At 33.5% G+C, this 19,594-nt stretch overlaps 1 protein-coding gene across 2 annotated transcripts in view; it reads right to left on the reverse strand.

The window, feature by feature from the left end:
* LOC140439553 (sodium-independent sulfate anion transporter) overlaps nucleotides 1-19,594 on the reverse strand; it is a 210,724-nt gene that overhangs the window by 177,921 nt on the left and 13,209 nt on the right. The window contains exon 1 of one of the 2 annotated variants that reach the window (XM_072529533.1): nucleotides 4,851-5,089. The exons of the other annotated variant lie outside the window; for it this stretch is intronic. Within the exon in view, the coding sequence (XP_072385634.1) occupies nucleotides 4,851-4,869 (19 nt within the window). The 5' untranslated portion in view covers nucleotides 4,870-5,089. Of the gene's footprint in view, nucleotides 1-4,850; nucleotides 5,090-19,594 lie in introns of those variants that run through there. 2 annotated transcript variants of the gene reach the window in all.

The following is a 19,594-nucleotide window of genomic DNA, read 5'->3' on the forward strand; positions in this document are numbered from 1 at the left end:
TTTTAGTTTATTTCTACGATCTTAGATTATAAAAATGGGTACACCTATAAAATATTTATATTCTTTTTTAGATTTCATCTGAAAAAAAAATTCAAATAGATCAGCATGTCAGAACCGCGAAACATTTAGCTAAAAAAGTAAAAACAACATCCGGTGAAAAATATCAACCTTCAGTGCCCATGTGCTTTCAGTCAAGTTCCAAAAAACAAACCGAACAATAAACTTTTAACGAAGACTTGTGTCGTGCTTTAGTATCTTCTAATAAACCGCTTTCAAAATTATCTAATGAAAACTTTAGTTCTTTTTATGGAATAAACAGAGTTGCGGAGGAGGTAAGAAAAAAATTTTCACTAGTTAACAGTTTAATAGCGAGCGTCAAAAAGGTACTCCTGAAATCACCTGTAAGAATACAATGTTACAGAGATATGCTTCCTGCTGTTCCACTGCCACTGCAACCTATTTTAACACTTTGGGGAACATGGTTGGAAGCAGCTAATTTCTATGCTGATCATTTTGTTGATTTAAATAAAATAATTAACCTTTTAACGGATGATAGTTGCCAATATTTATTGGAAGCTAAGCAAGCCTTCCAAAATAACATCCTCCAACAGCAACTGTCATTCATAAAATCAAATTACAGTTTTGTCCAGAAAACTATAACTCAATTAGAATCCTCCAAATTATCATTGTTAGAGAGTACAGTTTTAATAAAAGAATTTGAGTCATTGTGTCAAAACGTTAAAGGTACTATTGGAAAGGAAATTTTTCAAAAATTTAAAGTAATAATGGAAAAAAATAGTGGTTACCAGGTTCTTTCTGAAGTGCTAGCTGGGACATTTTCCGAACCACTTAATTTAGAACCATCTATAATAGTAAATATGAAAAATGCCCCAGTTACATCAGTTAATGTCAAAGGAAGTTTTTCTATTTACAAATATATGTATTCAGATAGAAGCTATAAGTTTTTATTAGAAAATTTTCAACATCATTTGATAATCTATTGTTACAATTCAAAATAATATTTATATGTTAAAATAATTGTATAGGTTATGTATTTATAATATTGTAATTTATTGTAAAATTTATTGGTTAATTTTTGTAAATAATTTGTAATGTAGTAAAAAAAATAATAATGTAATAAAAAATATTGTAAATATTTTTATTACATGCATATTTTCCAGATAAATATGCATATTTTGCATAAAATACTGCATACTTTTACATAAAATACTGCATATTTATGCGCATATTTCATACTTTTTTATTTGCATATTTGCCTAAGTCTACGTATCATTATTATTTTTTAATTTTTATACTAAATTGTCAGTTTAAAACAGTAGAATTAAGTCTGATAATGAAACAAACAAAAACCACTTCAATAATAATGTATTTATTATAATAATTAATCCAATTTATATTTCTAACATCGATAAGTATAACCAGGTATACAATTTTAACTGTGGTATATTTAGAAACATAAATCGCCATTCAATATCATAATCGTGGACGACTGTAACTAGGCGCTCTTATTTTTGTTTATATGTTTATATTTATATTGTTTGTTTGTATTGTTGTATTGTTTATATTTATATTGTTTGTTTATATTTCAAGCGTTGCGGCATTATTTGTCAACTTTCATATCGCAAATAATATGTGTATTGTGAATAAATTGTGCAAAAAGTCACATTTAAATAAAGATTGAAGTAACTAGTGAAAGCCTTCTACGCTTTTGGTAGTCCTGGCCAAACCATCTGCTGCATTTTGACGATGTGACGATGATTTCATAATATGTTTGGATGATATGCTGGATCTCGCCTACAGCCATTCACGACCTCTAATATTATAAGTATTGTCAAAGCACTGCAAAAACTCTTCAGCTTTGTCATCAAATTCATTAGTCAAGAATACCTGCGACTTGTAAATAAGCATCAGTTGTTTCTTCTATACTAATTAGAATTTAATTCAAGTTTGAAACCAATTTCCACTAGTTTTCAGAACACCAATTGATTTAAATAGAAAAACATCCTTTTGTTTAGGCAAGAATAGACATTTAACATACGTAATAATCTTCCGTAAGTCTCTTTAGTCTTATTTGTCAGTAACATAAAAGTACAAGGAAATGCTATACCATTAAGTTGAATATAGATAGTATGTATAAAGCAAACAAAACAACAACAAAATTTCTTGAAATACAGTAAAAAATAATTAAAGTTTACATCAATCAATAACATAACCCTAAAATATGAACATTCATATTTTAGGGTTATGTTATTGATTGTCAATAACAAAGTTCTTCAAACAATTAAAAACACCTATATTTACAATTTCTTATGGGTCAAATACACACAAGTTAGAAATGTTTGGAAAGGTTTTTAAAATTCCCGCTCATTGTGACGTCAGAGCGTATGTAGTCCATATTCCATTAGGACAGTCACCAGAAAGAGAATCACAATTTCACAATCCAGAAACCAACTTTGTTTAAAATCTAACGTAGCAAGTTCTTCTTCTTCTTGATGTGCCTATCCGTTACGAATGTTGGCGATCATCATGGCAATATTTATCTTATCTGCAGCAGCGCGGAAAAGCTGCGCAGATATTGTATTGAACCAGATTCTGAGGTTCTTTAACCAAGATGTTCTTTTTCTTCCTGGACCTCGTTTTCCAAATATTTTTCCTTGTAGGATGGCTTGAAGGAGAGCATATCTGGATTCATTTCGCATATGTCCGAAGAACTGTAACTTATGGGATTTGATGGTGGTCAGTACCTCTCGGTTCTTATTCATTCTTCTGAGGACCTCCTCATTTGTGACTTGGTCAGTCCACAGGATCTTAAGCATTCTCCGATATAGCCACATCTCAAATGCTTCCAGTTTCCTGCACATATCTTCGTTCAAGGTCCACGATTCAACATCATAAAAAAGGACAGAGAAGACGTAGCATCGCAGCATTCTTACTTTTGTATCAAGAGAGAGGTTGTGACTCTTGAAGAAGGCCCCCATCCGATTGGAGGTGGATCTAGCTTTTCCGATGCGTGCTCTAATCTCTTGGTTGTTGGTCCATTCTTCATTTATTATGGTGCCGAGGTAGTTGTAGTGCGTCACTCTTTCGACAGGGGATTGGTTGACGTAGAGTTGACCTTCTGTTATTCTTTTCTTGCTAATTATCATAAGCTTTGTCTTCTTAACGTTTATATTGAGTCCATATTGTTGACTGTAATACGTGATTTTGTTGATAAGAACTTGTAGGTCTTCTAAGTTGTCCGCAAATACTATGGTGTCATCTGCATATCTGATGTTGTTTAGCCGGTAACCATTTAGTAGAATACCTTTTTTAGTTTCGTGGAAAGCTTCGATAAATATTCTTTCAGAGTTCAGATTGAAGATTAGAGGAGACAAAATACAGCCTTGCCTCACTCCACGCATGATTTTCACGTAGTCAGTGTGTTCACCTTCAACTCTGAGTAGCAAGTTCAATGTCCCTCTTTCTACGATCCATATAGTCTTATATCCAATGTGGCAAGTAGAATATATTTTTGTAATTACGAGAGTTGTTATTACAAGAAATTAAAATCTTTACATTATAAAACCATTACATTTATAAAACCTTCTGTAAGTGCTGCCATTAACATTAAAATTGTAATCACACACATAAAAAAATATTGCAAAAAATACGAACAAGTTTAAAGGTAAACGAATGTTTCACTGTGCTACTTCTGGGGAAAAACCATGCCGCAATAATAAAATTCATTTAATATGAATTTAAATTAAATAAACACCGACAGAAATTGACCATTAGATTTTTTACAATGAACTGGTAAAGGACAAAATAAAAAATATAAAAATACACTTAAAATGGAAGAAGATGGTCGTAAATATATAAGATGCAGAAATTGTTCAATGAGTTTTGAAGAAAGGAAAATAAAAAAAAACGGCAAAAGCTCTGAATCAAATTAAGTAAACCCAAAACTTCGAAGATAAATTGCATGAGCTAACTAAAATTATATTGGAAGGAAAAGAAATGCCTTCGTCTTGGAACAGTTCAATTGATTGTGATATCAATACACAGAAAAGATAACATGTCAAATTTTCCAAACTACAGAGCAATATTTCTACTAAAATAGATTCAATATTAGCCATAACCATGTATATTTCGAAAGAGATCGTCAACTCCGATCACAATTTCACAAAAAGACAGTTCGGACTATGAATGAAATATATGCTAGTCTTGAGAAAAAAACATTTAATTTTCTAGAATTAGTACTTAAACAAAATAAATTACACAAAACCTAAGAACAAAAATGATATCAAATATTGGTTTAAGCGTATTATTGTGATACAAATGATAAATATGTAGGTAAACTGTACATAAAACTGTGTAGGGATAAACTGTATAAAAAGGAACATCACAAACCAAAATAAACGAAAAAGAAGTATACGAGATCTTTAAAAAGAAGAAAACTAGTATAAGAATAAGTAAGGAACCTAACATAAGATGCACACAAATCAGATGCAAGAATACAAAAAGGAAGAAGATACGCAGAAGCTAAATAATAAAATTTTACATCAAAAAGGTGTCAAAGATCCAAATAGCTTTTACACATTATATATATATATATATATATATATATATATATATATATATATATATATATATATATATATATATATATATTTAAATGTATATAATCTGTATATATAAACATAATGTTGGTTACTATGTAAGTCGATAATAAGGCGAAATAAAACCGCTGACACTCCATTAAAATAATAATATTTTGATTTAAATAAAGTTATCGCGCCGACAGAGTTAAACTGAACGTCAAAAGTCAATAGAAAGAATCAATCTCTTACCTTTCACAGATATCGTCATCTTAATGCACTTAATCGCACAAATGTTTTCGCCAACTAAACCGGAGTGAGCTTAAAAAATAAAAGGTTTAAAGAAATTCCCAATGAGATAAAGATACGACCATGATGGTGAGGGATTCGCGGAAAAATATGTTTGCGTATTTGTACACTGTTTACCAATTCACAGACCAGGGATGTCCAGTTCAGTGCGGATAGTTTAAAAAAATGTTTGCTCACTATACGGAAAATAAGTGATTAGGATTTGATTATAGAAGCGCTCAACGAGATTTGATTAATTTACACTTGACGGGGATAATGATTTATAAAAACTTAATTTGTAATAACTATAAATATGGTTCGTTGCAAAATATAAAATACGGAGAAAGCCAGATTTTTCATTTGATATGTAAGTACGTTCAAAAGGGAAAAATAGTGGAATTTTAACTACACTGCGCGTCATTAAAAGAAGCCACCTAAAATTTTTGGCATTTTTTAATTTTTACGAACCCTACAAAAATTGATTGTCAATAGATGTTTGTGTAATGTTTAATAATATGTTCTAAAGCAGTATGCAACCATTTCTAAAGTAATAAATTTCAAAAAAAAATACTTCTCCCAAACTGAAAATTTTAATGGAAACTTTCAAAAATTAAATTTTTGCTGTTTTCTTTATAAAAATTACAATAAAGTCGTGATTTTTAATATTCTGTATTACCACCTCTTATTTTGAAGTACACTCCTGATTCGACTTGGAATTAAATTGATCAAATTCTGGATATTGTCTCGAGGAAAAGCTTCCCATTCTTCCATGAGCGCCATTTGAAGCTGCTCACGATTTATTGGAGCAGGCATTCTGTTTTTTACTCTTCGTTTGAGTTGGTTCCAAACACGCTCAATCGGGTTCAAATCTGGGCTTTGAGCCGGCAAAATAATTTTTGGCATACTGACGGTTTCCAGGTATTGCGTTACCATCCATGAAAATAAAGTTTTCGCCCACAAACCCAGTAAAAGGCATTACGTGCTCGTCTAAAATTTCGATAATGTATCGGGGAGCATTCAACGCTCTTCTATCAATAAACACGAGATCAGTACGGCCTTCGAATGAAATGCCTGCCTAAAACATTACTGAGCCTCCTCCAAAAGCAACACGTGCTCGTCGAACACAAGAAGCATATCGTTCCCCACGTTTTCTGTACGTTTTGATAAGACCGTCTAACTCATAAAGAACCATCCTGGACACCTGGACTCATCACCAAACAACATTTTTCCTATCTTCTATCATCCAATGCTCGTGGTCTCTTCTTCTTCAAGTGCCATCTTCGTTCCGAAGGTTGGCGATCATCAGGGCTATACGTATTTTCGAAACTGCTGACCGAAACAATTCGTTGCTGCTACAGCTATACCATTCCCGTAGATTCTTTAGCCAGGAGTTTCGTCTTCTTCCTATGGACCTTTTTCCTGCTATTTGCCCTTGCATAATTATTCGAAGCAGTTCATATCTTTCGCCTCTTGTAATGTGTCCCAAGTATTGCAGTTTTCGTTTTTTGATCGTAAATATGACTTCCTTTTCTTTATTCATTCTTCTCAAGACCTCGACATTTGTGACTCTCTCGGTCCATGATATTCTCAGGATTCTGCGATACATCCACAGTTTAAATGCCTCTAATTTTTTGGTATCAATCTTTTTCAACGTCCATGACTCCATTCCGTAGAACAGCACAGAAAGTACGTAACATCTCATCAGGCGAAGTTTCATTTCAAGGCTCAAATCTCTTCCGCAGAACACTCTCTTCATTTTAGTGAATATGGATCTGGCTTTTTCTATTCTTATTTTGATTTCTGCTGAGCTATCGTTGTCTTCATTTATAAAAGTGCCTAAATATTTGTATTTGCTAACTCGATCGATAATTTCATTGTGTAAATATAAATTTTGGTGGTCTCTAGCAAACCCAAGTCGGTTTTTTCGATGTGCTGCTGTTAACAAAGGTCCTGTTGCCCGGCAGCGAGCCCTTAAACCAAATTTCCTCAACCTTCTTCTCACTGTCTTCTTCTTCTTCTTGTGCCACTCCTATCGGAGATTGGAAATCATCAAGGCTATCCTGACCTTGTTTACAGCTGACCTAAAGAGTCCATTAGTGATACAGCCAAACCAGTTCAACAGTGGTACTGTAGAAATGCTTAATGTCCACCCGTGAACATATTGAAAACGGTTTTGGATTGCTCTAGCCGTAAAGAACCGATTTTGCAAAGAAGTGCATTGTAAAGAGCGGTTTCCTCCGGGCGTCATGGTTTCTTCTCGCGCCTGATCCTGGACGTCGTTGGTGAGATTCGGTCTCTACGAATGATTGGTATGTTTTTTGGACCATACAACGATTGACACCAAGCTGTCTGGCCACTTCTCTTTGACTCATTTCATTATCAATCAAAGTAACAATTTGAACAGATCTAGCAAATTTCTTAGCCATACTTTTCATTTAAGCATTGTACATGTTTACTCTTTGGACAACTGTACACTAATGAAAGATTTTTGAAAAAGACTAGGTGGCCTCTTTCTAATGATGCTATCAGCGATAATATAGACATATTGCGATCTTGTCTTCTTCTTCTTATGGTGCCGTGCACCTATAGTGCGTTGGCGAATTATCTTAAGGTCAGACGTCTGTCTTTTGCGGCATGTAAAAGTTCGCCAGTGTTAGTTATGCCTGTCCAGTTCTTTATATTTCGCAGCCACGACATTTGTTTGCGACCTACTCCTCTCTTGCCCTCAATCTTTCCTTGGATAATTAGTTGAGGGATTGCGTATTTTTCCCCTCTCAGGATGTGGCCCAGGTATCCAATCTTTCGTGCCTTGATCAAGCTGAGCAATTCTCTCTCAGTATTTGCTCTTCTTAGGACTTCCTCGTTTCTCACCCTATCTGTCCATGGTATGCGGAACATTCTTCGCAAGGTCCACATTTCGAAGGCTTCCAACTTGTTAATGGAAGATATTTTCAACGTCCATGTCTCCATGCCGTATAACAATATGGACCATACATAGCACTTAACCATTCTGTAACGGAGATTGAAGGAAAGATTGCGGTTACAAAGTAGCGGTTTAAATTTAAGAAAATCTTGTCTTGCTTGTTCGGTACGGCATTTTATTTCTTGTTGAGGATCCCATTGGTCACATCATTCACCATCATTCCCAAGTATTTGAATGTTTTCACTTGCTCGATTGTGAATGTTTTCACTTGCGGTCTTGTACAATAATTTAATTAGGGATGTACACTTTGTCCCGCAGGACGGGACAGGACAGCAATTTTCTGACGGACGGGACTGGCGTTTTGTTCGCTGCCACGTCCCGCATATCCCGCAAAATCTGCATTTTTTATTATTATCTTAATGATGGGTAATTAAAGTTATACAAGTATATGCATTATATTTACAACGTCAAAATATTTATAGAAATTGAAAGATTTTCTGTTTCAATAATTCCATGTTGATGAAACATAATTAATACATTTCGAATAACAGAAAATTTTAAAAATTTTTCGACAAACCACCACCAGATGATGATTGCTTTGAACCTACCAGTGAACGTGATAAATATAAAGAACTTTCTTTCCCTTACTTTCTTCTATATCAGTCATTCAAAATTAATACCATTCAGAATCCAAGAAACCATATCCATAAATCAGAATCCATAAATTTATTACTCGACTACCTCGACAAAAAAATATTAGAAATTAATACTGACCAAAACAACGACGAGGAATTCAATTTGAAAAAGTCTTTTATAGCAACAAGAAATCTGATTAACAAATACTACAATAAAACAAATTGGGTGTACAGTATTTCTCTAGTAATCGATTCCTGCTAAAAATTGGAAGCTTTCGATTTATCCTGGAAACAAAAAAGAGACAAAACAGAGACAAGAGCCTATACCGCGTGAAAACCTAGTTTTAAGTTTCTAGTCCCGGTATTAACGAGTAATGGGGAAATAGATAAAGATGCATGCAGTAGAATTAGGATTGGATGGATGAACTGGAAGAAATCGAGTGGTGTGTTGTGCGAAACAAAATTCCCTGTCAAACTGAATGTTGGACATTAAAAAAGAAAGAGGAACAACGAATGCGTGTGGCGGAAATGGGAATGCTTAGATGGATGAGTGGAGTCACAAAAAAGAATAAAATTAAAGCCACGTTTACATGGTAGTGAATCACGAACGTGAGTCACGCATTAGTAAGCTACGATCCATGTAAACAATTAAACCGCGTTGACATGGGTAGTGAATCATGGACGTGAGCCACGCTTTCGTAAGCTCCACTCTGTATTACTGTTACATTAGTGAAATACGAAGAGTAAATTCTTTTCACGAATCGAATTAATAACGATCGTGAGATCAATTTTATTTGATTTTTGGATCATGTAGTCAGTCGTCAGCAGTGCAACAGGATAGAGTAGTTAACTATGGCTGCTCAAATTTTAAGAACGAATGACACAGGCACCAATAAGTTTTGTGATATATCAAAATGAGCCAGGTTTGTGGGATCCGGCCAGAGAGGATTATAAAAAAACGAGAGCCTTGTGCAGATGCAGTAAGAAAAATTGCTACTGAAATGGACCTTGATCTTCTTCTTAGAGTGCCATATCCCTACGGAACGTCGGTGACTATGATGCTTATAATATTGTTATACTGATCTCGGTCTTGCGCTACGTGTAGCAATTGGTCCGCTGTCAAACCTGTCCACTGCCGCAAATTCCTCAACCAAGAGATTTTCTTCCGTCCTATCCATTTCTTTCCTTTGATTTTACCGTTGAGAATTAGCCGAAGGAACTCATATCTTGGTCCTCTGATTATATGTCCAAGATATTCTAGTTTACGCCTCTTAATAATATTTAATAGAGTTCGTTGATGTCCCATTCTTCGAAGAACTTCTTCGTTTCTGGTTCTGCTAGTCCATGGAATTTTTAGTATCCTTCGATACAACCACATCTCAAACGCCTCGATTTTATTCATAATATCGGCGTTTAAAGTCCAAGTTTCACATCCATACAAAAGTACAGACCACACGTAACATCTTGTATACTTTTCACGGATTTCCAAATTTAATGAGTTTTTGGATAATAGAGGCTTGAATTTTTGAAATGAGTTTCTTGCCTGTTCAATTCTACATCGAATTTCGAAGGATGGATCCAGATTTTGGGTAATCCAACATCCAAGGTATTTGAATCTCTGAACTCTCTGCAGCGGTTGTTGGTTTAATATCAGTTGGGTTGCGCCGATATCCACTTTACTGGTCACCATGTATTTAGTTTTATCGATATTTATCGACAGTCCCCAATTTGTGCATTCCATGTCAACTCTATTGATTAGCTCCTGCAGATCGTCGATGTTTTCAGCTAGAATCACATTATCGTCGGCGTACCGTATATTGTTAATTATTTCTCCTCCTATGATAATTCCTTTTTGACCTTTTAAAGCTTCCCTAAATAGATTCTCAGAATACACGTTAAAGAGGGTGGGAGACAGTACACAGCCTTGTCTTACGCCTCGTTCAATACTGATTGGCTTTGATTCTCTGTTGTTGGTATTAATAATGGCTGTTTGGTTCCAGTAAAGTTTGGCAATAAGTTTCATGTCTTTCTCATCTAGTTGGATGCTCTGCAAGACCTTGACGGTTTTACAGAAATCCATGTAGTAATGAAATTTAAAAAATTACGTAGCTCATATATGCAAGAACTAAAAAAAATTAGGCAGAGTATGAAGTTCCGGTGTTTTTCTAATAAAATTTATGGATGGTTTTCCAAAATATTTCTATTACTAAACCTAGACAGTATATTATTTTGAGAATGTAAAAAAGTGGTTTTTTATTTACACTTCAACAATTTGCCACTGCCAAGAAACTGCACCCTCATTGTGACGTAGTTGCAATATTCATTTCTTTCTACTAAATCTGATCTGCACGGTCAGATCAGATTTAGTAGAAATCATGTCTATCATGTGTTACAGCAATGTTTGTAAGACCAGATACTACCATGAATTATAATAGTCCACGGGAAAGGTGGAGATGGGAACGGAATTGGAGTACATTTAAATTTTAACACGCTAGTGTTATCACACTAACGCGCGAAAACGATAGAAAATATACTACAGCAAAAAAAATGAACTGGTCTACAAACTCCTTAACAGAAATCATATATGATATGGATATGTTTTATACTATTCTACACAATCGAATTCTTTCTAGAAATCGACGAGTGCTATAGCAATAGTCTATGCTATTCATTCATATATTCACGGTTTCATTGTTAACAAGTGATCAGCAACTCTGAAAGCTTGTTCTCTTGATTGATACCCGTCCGATTTTGTCGTTAGTCTAGTAGTTAACATTTTCGTAAATAAGTAATTTATACAGAGTATTAAAAATCGTTATTCAGAGATCGCTTTTTCAGATCTGATTTTTCAACTTTATACGTAAAAATACTTCCAGTTGTCGGAATTTTACGACTATTTTCCGCCATTATATTATTAATTCGAGTATTAAAGTACTGATGTTAATACGTTTACCAGTAAAGAACTCAAAGACCAGTAATCATAAAAAGTGAAAAAATCATTCTGTGCATATAAAATTTCTTATACATTTTAAAGAAAAATGGTTCAAATATAAGTTGTAGATCTCAACAATTTCTTTAATTTGCTTTTTGATACAGATGTGTTGTTTACTACTTTTATTTTATGGATATCTCCCGATAATAAAACGAAAAACGAGATCGATTACTTCTTGTGTGGGAACAAAGACATTTTTGAAGATATAAATGCTCTCAATCGATTCACAACTGGCAGCCATCATCGCCTTTTAAGAGCAAGGATTCTTATTAAACACACAAAAACCAGTAGAAACAGGCCACATAATTATTTTAATCAGTTAGATCAAACTAAAATACGACAGAAGGGAGATGAGTACAGAGAAGTTTTAAGAAAAGAATTTGTAGAACATTATCAACAAGAATATTCCGACATGAACACATTTAATAAAGAAATACAACGAAAGCTCTTGAAAGCAGGACTGCCTGTTGCAAAGAAAACGAAAAATAAAGAAGACAGAATAAGGGATGGAACAAAACGGTTGATGGAAAAGAGACGCACATTTCTAAGCGAAGGAAAGCGAAACACCAATGGTTTCAAAGAATTGAATAAACAAATAAAGATGGGAGTCAAGGAAGATTTGTAGATCTATTCTATATGTAATTCTAAATCTAGGATGTACAATGAAAACAAGGTAGAAAAAATAATAGAAAAGAACCGAGGCCTGAAATACTTAAGATCAAACTTAGGAAATCCTATAATAATCTCATTGAAGGATAAAGATGGAAAAGAAATAAGAAAAAAGAACGAAATCCTCAAAGTTAAACATTTTACCGTGATTTGTATTCCTCAAACAAGAACCCAGATAACACTGCAAAGGAAGATCTTAAGAGAAAGATAACGAATGTCAACTCAGAAATACTCTCTAACATAGAATCCTTCCAAATAAAACAAGCTATGGCACAACTAAAGAAAAATAATGCTCCGGGCCCAGATGGAATACCTGTAGAAATGTTGAAGGAGGGGAGTGAAATTATTCTCGAAGAATTGAAAAGTTTTTTCAACGAATGTCTTCACAGAGAAGAAATCCCAGATGATTGGAATGAAAGTTTAACAATACTTCTCTTCAAAAAGGGAGACAGGGGAGATCTGAAGAACTATAGGCCAATCCCCTGCTGTCCCAAATGTACAAACTATTTATGAGAGTAATAACTAACAGGTTAACGTGCGTCGAAGCTCGATAGCTATCAACCGGTAGAGCAGGCAGGATTCTGGAATGGTTACAGTACAGCGGATCATCTTCTTACAGTCAGAACGCTAATAAAGAAAGCCAGTGAATATCACTTGAACTTATACATTGGCTTCGTTGATTATAAAAAGGCGTTCGACTCCATAGAACTTTGGGCAATAGAGAGAGCTAACAACTGGAGGATAGACTTTCGATACAGAATGCTCATACATAATATTGACAAGAAAGCTATAATGAAAATACAAATAGATGCGAAAACCAAAGCTATACCAATCAACAGAGGAGTTCGCCAGGGAGATGTTATCTCACCAAAGCGATTCACATTTGGACTGGAAGACGTGTTCAAAGACATTAACTCGGCAGATAAAGGAATAAATGTTAATGAAAGAAAACAGTGATTTGAGATACGCTGATGGCATTGTAATATTCGCTACAAGTTTCGAAGAACTACAGACCATGATGACGCAACTATTTCAAGCTTCGGAAAAAGTAGGTCTTAAGATGAACTTGGAAAAAACAAAAATAATGACAAATACACTAAACCTTACAGAAATAACGTTGAACGACATAAATTTTTCATCAACAATAGAAACCATGGTTAGGAAAGAGAAGCAGAGGAAGACCACAAATGAGATGGGCTGATGACATTAAGAAGATCGGAGGACACAACTGGAAGCAAGTGGCGCAAAATAGAACACACTGGATTGATTTGTGGGAGGCCAATGTTGGATATGTCCAAAGTCGGATAACTTAAGGCTGAAGAAGTGTTGTTTATTTGCACGTTTAATTGTTTATTTACACAGCCCAAATTTTCTTGGGTAAACCACGTCCTTCTTTTAATTTGTTTTCTCTGTAAACCTCTTAACTTCCTATTTAACGCTTTTAGAATTGCGTCTCAAGAATAAGTGTAATAATAGTTTGTGTACATTGCCAGATGCCTCTAACGATACAGTTATTTATTGTCTTTTTCTTAATTCGTTTCATCTCTATTTCTCCCATAGTAATTTAAAAATAACTGAATGTTGAATCGAGATAGGCAAGCGATTGGCAGAACCGTTTCTACGCGTTAAAAAAATGAAACTCTCGAGATTCCCCCATTTGCATGTTAGCGAAGTTTTGCTATGCCGATAGCAGCTGGAGACCATTTGCAGAAATGTCTGGCAGTAGTGTTAAAAATAGTCAATAAAATAATACGAGGTAAATCAAAATATGCAGCAACCCAGCAAGGGAAACGAAACAAGAAATAAAATTTAAGTTAGTTCAGAATGGTTTCTTCTTCTTCTCATTGCGCCGTCTCCTTTCGAAGGTTGGCGATCCAAATGGCAATTGTAGTTTTGGAAACTGCTGCGCGAAAGATCTCTGCGGATGAGCGGTCGAACCATCTCCTCAGGTCTTTCAGCCACGAGTTCTGGCGTCTGCCTACTGATCTTTTGCCCTGTACTTTTCCTTCCAGTATAACTTGAAGTAATTCATATTTTTCGTCTCTCAGCACATGACCCAAGTATTGCATTTTCCTCTCTTTGATTATTCTTAGTAATTCTTTTTGTTTACACATGCGACGAAGTACCTCAACATTAGTAACTCTTTGTACCCATGGAATCCTCAACATTCGTCTGTATATATACATCTCAAAGGCATCTATTCTTTTTTCTATTTCAGAGTCCATTGTCCAACTTTCACAGCCATACAGTAAGACAGAAAAAACGTAACATCTGATCATTCGGATTCTAAGCTGTAGACTAAGGTCTGATCTTGTAAAAAATGGTTTAATGCTCATGAATGTTTTCCTTGCTTGTTCGATTCTTGATAGGATTTCTTTTTTTTGGATTACACTGACTATTGATATTTGTTCCCAAATATTTTATGGAATTTACCTGTTTTATTATTTGACCCTTGGCATACACCTGTACGTTTATTGGTGTCTTTGAAAATACTAAAGTTTTAGTTTTGGAAACGTTTAGATGTAAACCGAACATTTCGCTGTGGTGAACTACCGCATTTATTATATTTTGTAGTTCTTGTGCGTTACTTGCTATTAAGACGGTATCATCAGCATATCTGATGTTGTCTAGTTGTCTAGTTGTCACAATGGTTTACTGTTAGTTTTAAGTGAAAACATAATAAGTCACTGTAAGTTTTACTTTTTTATATCCTGCTAAACAGCAGATTTAATAACTATGCTTAATATTTCCTGATGAATATCAATGCAAAGGAAAAACACTTGTTATTATTTTCATTTTATTCAACATATCATGTACTCAGTTTCAGTGCAGTGTTATAGTGTTTTTGAGTGGGACGTATCCTTTAATTTTTTTGCATTTTTTAATAACTATTTTTTTTGGATACAACACTAAATGTGAATGAAGATAGTAATAAGAAATAAATACTACCTACATATCATGATCATCATCTTTCAGCCTTCTGCGTTCAAAGTTGAATACAAGCCTACCCTAATTTCTTCCAGTTCTGTCGGTCTTCTTCTTGCAGCCAATTTCCAGCGATTTTTTTTTTTCGTGTAGGTGGTCTATCCTATCTTTGATACCTTGCGTTTTTAACAGCTGGCAATCCTAATTTTCGACCATTTTTTCTTAGGTAAACTTATATCAACATATTTAAAAAATAGCTTTTATTTGATATAAAAAACATGCATATACGTCATGAGCAACGTATTTGATTTAAAAAATTTAACGAAATAAAATTTTTGCTCAAAAATTAATTAATATTAAGTAATTGAATTGAAAATATTTGTGGCCACTTTTTGACTGGCAACCCATTATCAATGTATTCTCCTAATTTTAAATGTATGTAAAAATGTGAGTTTGATTAACTACGTTATGAACGTAGTGATATTGTAGTGGGATTTTAGGCTATAAGCATTTAAGTTTTTGCGCTCTCCTAAAAAGTTGTAAATTTTGACTAATGAGGTTTTTACATTTAACCATCAATATATTGGTTTTAAAGACGTTAAGCATATTTGTCATATCTATTTGTCTTTCTCAAACTAATCCTCTAACATAAGATTTCGAGTTTTTCTTGTCACTCAAAGAAAAGATTAGGTGGCCCCCTTTTTCCTTTTTATTTGGTTCAATTTTTGTCTATCTTCTTTTAGTTAGTAAGATTCACTTTTTTGCTCTTTCTGGCTTCAGTATCCCGTAATTAAAGATCTTTGGATATACGTCCCAACACTCGCTGTATCCCGTAATTAGAGATCTGTAGGCACACGTCCCAACACTCGCCGTTGTGTGTTTCAAAACACCTGAACCGGTTGAATAGTGAACTAAAGACTAAACATCACCTTAGGTTAGTTACCTCACAAATTAATGCTCAACTTATGGGCATCCTTTCTTCCCATCCAGGTGTAATTTTCATTATCCGATTATGGCAAGAACTGCAGGAACAGATAGGACCGAATATTATAATGGCAAAATTAGACCAAGCAATTAAGAATGCAAAGAATGGGAAAGCAGAAGGCCAAGTTGGGATACCTGCCAAATTAGTCAAATGCATTGATGATGAATACCCGCACATATTATAATTAATCTCTAATGGAATAAAAACGCGGCCATCAAAATTAACAACTACGAAACAGAAAACATAAACTTTTAACACTTGCTTATCACGCCTATGTGCGTCAAGATATCGTTTCAGTCATATGCTGATGACGCACATGTGAGTTTTTTAGATACCTATGTTTTGTATTGTCTGGCATAAATACCCTTGTGTATAAAAGTTTACTTTTTGGAAGAGTTTGTAGAGGAAACTATCTGTTAACCTATTTATCAAGCGGTTCTCAAAAATATTTTCTACCTTTCCTTCTACTACCAATAGTTCCATAGTTCCCGTTCTTATGGCTAAAGTAATTTAGATATTCTCGGTTTACTTTTTTTTATTAGCCTGTCGTTTATATGAAGCAGCTCCAGAAGTGACAGGTTGGTGCTGCCAGACCGGCCACGGCATTTTTATATACATAATGAGAAATACTCTGTCCATGTCCTTATTACTTATTTTTCTCCTTTTAGAATGTTTCCATTACCTTCTTTAATTTCACTTATGTTCCGATAATTTCTTCTCGGGTGCTGTTTAAATCAAATTATTTTTGATTTGATTCGTAAATTGGAGTTAAAAAATAATATTGTATCTGGTAAAATTATTCAAAGAAAAGCAGTAGAAATTTCAAGTAAACTAAGCATTGGTATATTTTAACGCAGATGGATCGGGATTATTTTTATTTCGACGAAAGCATTATCTAACATAACTTATACCCTAAGAGAAGAAATGATCACTGCAAGTAAGGCTTCCAAAGATGGACTCACAATAATTCTGTTTTGCACAAGCCACCGGTAATCAAAAAAGAAAATCTTTTCTCCAAGTACAAAAACTAATTCATAAAATTATTTAAATTTTGATTCTGTATTATCTTTATTTTGTCATATCAAATTTATTAAATTAATATATTTTCTAAATTTAAATGAACCTTATTCTATTTTTTGCTATTAGACTTTTTTATTTTGGATAATTATTATATTATTAGAAAAGATAATGCTGATTATCACAGTCAACAAACGAAATCCGTATCTATCTATTACAATTTTATTATTTTATTTATTTATTAAAACCATATCTATTACAGATTTCCGTACCTACATATACTTCATCTAATTTACTTACCGTTGCACGTCATCCGCGTCATAGTCCGTGAGGTCACATGATACCAACACGAAATATTTAGGCGGTAGGTGTGTTTTTAGAATCACTTTGCCGTGTACACTGGCATTATAGCCACTAGACATATTTTATTATATACGCGTAGAAATAATATTTGAAGATTTCTATTAATGTTAACTTAAAGAAATACACAATAATATGTTTCATTTAATTTGTATAACTGCATTACAAAGAGTTTTTATGAAGAACATTTGTTCGGAACACAGTAACTGTAATCGAACGAAGGTAATATTTTGGCATAAATTGGTAACACTTATTTGACAGTTGCGGTGTTGACTAATATTAATAAGTAATGAAAAAAGTGTTGTTTTTGTTTAAGTATTCCATTTTACATCTTTATACGACGCATACAAGCGGCTCAAATTGTTTTTAACAAGATTATTTTTTAACTCTTGTTTTGTTTGTATTTATTTACATTAAATATTAATTTGTTTTGTTGTATAATCCACTTTTGCAATAATTGTGACCTATTTGATTTAAAATGGATTCAGGATTTTTTTATACTTTGGCAAATATGTCAACTTCGATCTCTGTCAATGATAATGACGTGCAACGGTAAGTAAATTAGATGGACTGTACATAATAGGTTGCCGTGCTTTTTAGTCGTCAAACTATCAAACTATTGACGTTTGTTAAAATAAATGCAAATAATAATTCACATTGTAAAAGATCGAAATATAGTACCTCGTGTGGTAAAATGAATGCAAATAATTCAAATTGTAAAAGATCCAAATATTATAGTACTGATCAATTATATAATATATTAAATAATAATTCATCTAGTGAAGATGAATTCAGTGAATCCAATAATAGTGTAGTTATGTCAGATGAAGACACAGGTATGTTTATTATAAAATACAAATAATTGGATTCCAATACGAGATTTGAGAAATGAATTCAAAATTATGCCTAACTTCATTTATATACATGTTTTGAAATGTTTATTTCTAATAACAACCTTCTAGAATATTATCAACAGAATTATATTGCAGCATTACATTTTCTTGTAGAATTGCTTTATTTTCTTTTTTTTTTTTAGATATTGAAGAAAAACATGATTATTCTGGATTGGCTGAAGCGTTACATGGAAGTGCAGGTAGGAATGAAAATATACAGGAGAAGCCAAATTTAAGTGAGGATTCGTGGATGATAGTGCAGGAAACAAATGTTTATGCCGAATCGTTATTTTTATCCGGTGTTGCAGAACATTCACGAATAAATCAATGGAAGCCTGTGTCTGTTAACGAACTTAAAACATTTTTTGGACTTACATTGCATATGGAAACATGAAAAACCAATAGAATCCAGGACTACTGGAATACCGATCCCCTTTTTCAATTGAAATGTTTCCATAACAATATGAACCGAGATTGTTACTTGCTTATTTTGAGATGTCTACATTTTGCCAGAGATCCAGAAAAGGGTGTAATAGAAGATAAACTCTATAAAATAAACCACTTTTAAATTACTTCAATAATATAATGGCTAAAATATATCAATCAGGAAAAAATCTATCGCTTGATGAAAGTATGTTATTGTGCCGTGATAGATTATCTTTTCGAATATATATGAAAAGCAAACGTCACAAATACGGACTTAAATTGTATGTGTTGGCAGAACCCAATGGCTTAGCGTTTTGTATGAAATTATATACAGGACGTTATGACTCTGCAGGTGAAAAAGGCCACTCTAAAAAAGTAGTTTTAGAACTAATGCGAGATATACTTAACGTTGGGCATTCTCTTTTTATAGATAACTTTTATGGAAGTGTTGACTTAGCAAAAACGCTTTTACAAAACAATACCTTCTGCACAGGAACTTTAATTTCCAAGAGAAAAGGTAACCCTAAAAAGTATTAGAAGCTAAACTAGCACAAGAACAGACAGTAGGGCAATACAAAGATGGCATTTTAGTAGGAAAGTGGAGAGATAAAAGAGAAGTTATGTACATATTCACGGAATTTAAAAATGATCTTATCGAAATTGAAAACAAAAGAAACCAAATAAAAATAAAACCCCTACCTATGTATATCCAAATATGTATGTATAATGAGTTTATGAGCGGTGTTGATCGCAAAGATCAAATGCTCGCGTACTATCCATGTGAGCGCAAGACGCTCAGATGGTATAAAAAATAGGTATTCACATATTTCAAGTTTTGTTATTAAATTCCTATTATTTGTACAAAAGTTATACTCCATACACT

Source organism: Diabrotica undecimpunctata, chromosome 4 (assembly GCF_040954645.1).
Source record: "Diabrotica undecimpunctata isolate CICGRU chromosome 4, icDiaUnde3, whole genome shotgun sequence".
NCBI classification, from domain to species: Eukaryota; Metazoa; Arthropoda; class Insecta; order Coleoptera; family Chrysomelidae; genus Diabrotica; species Diabrotica undecimpunctata.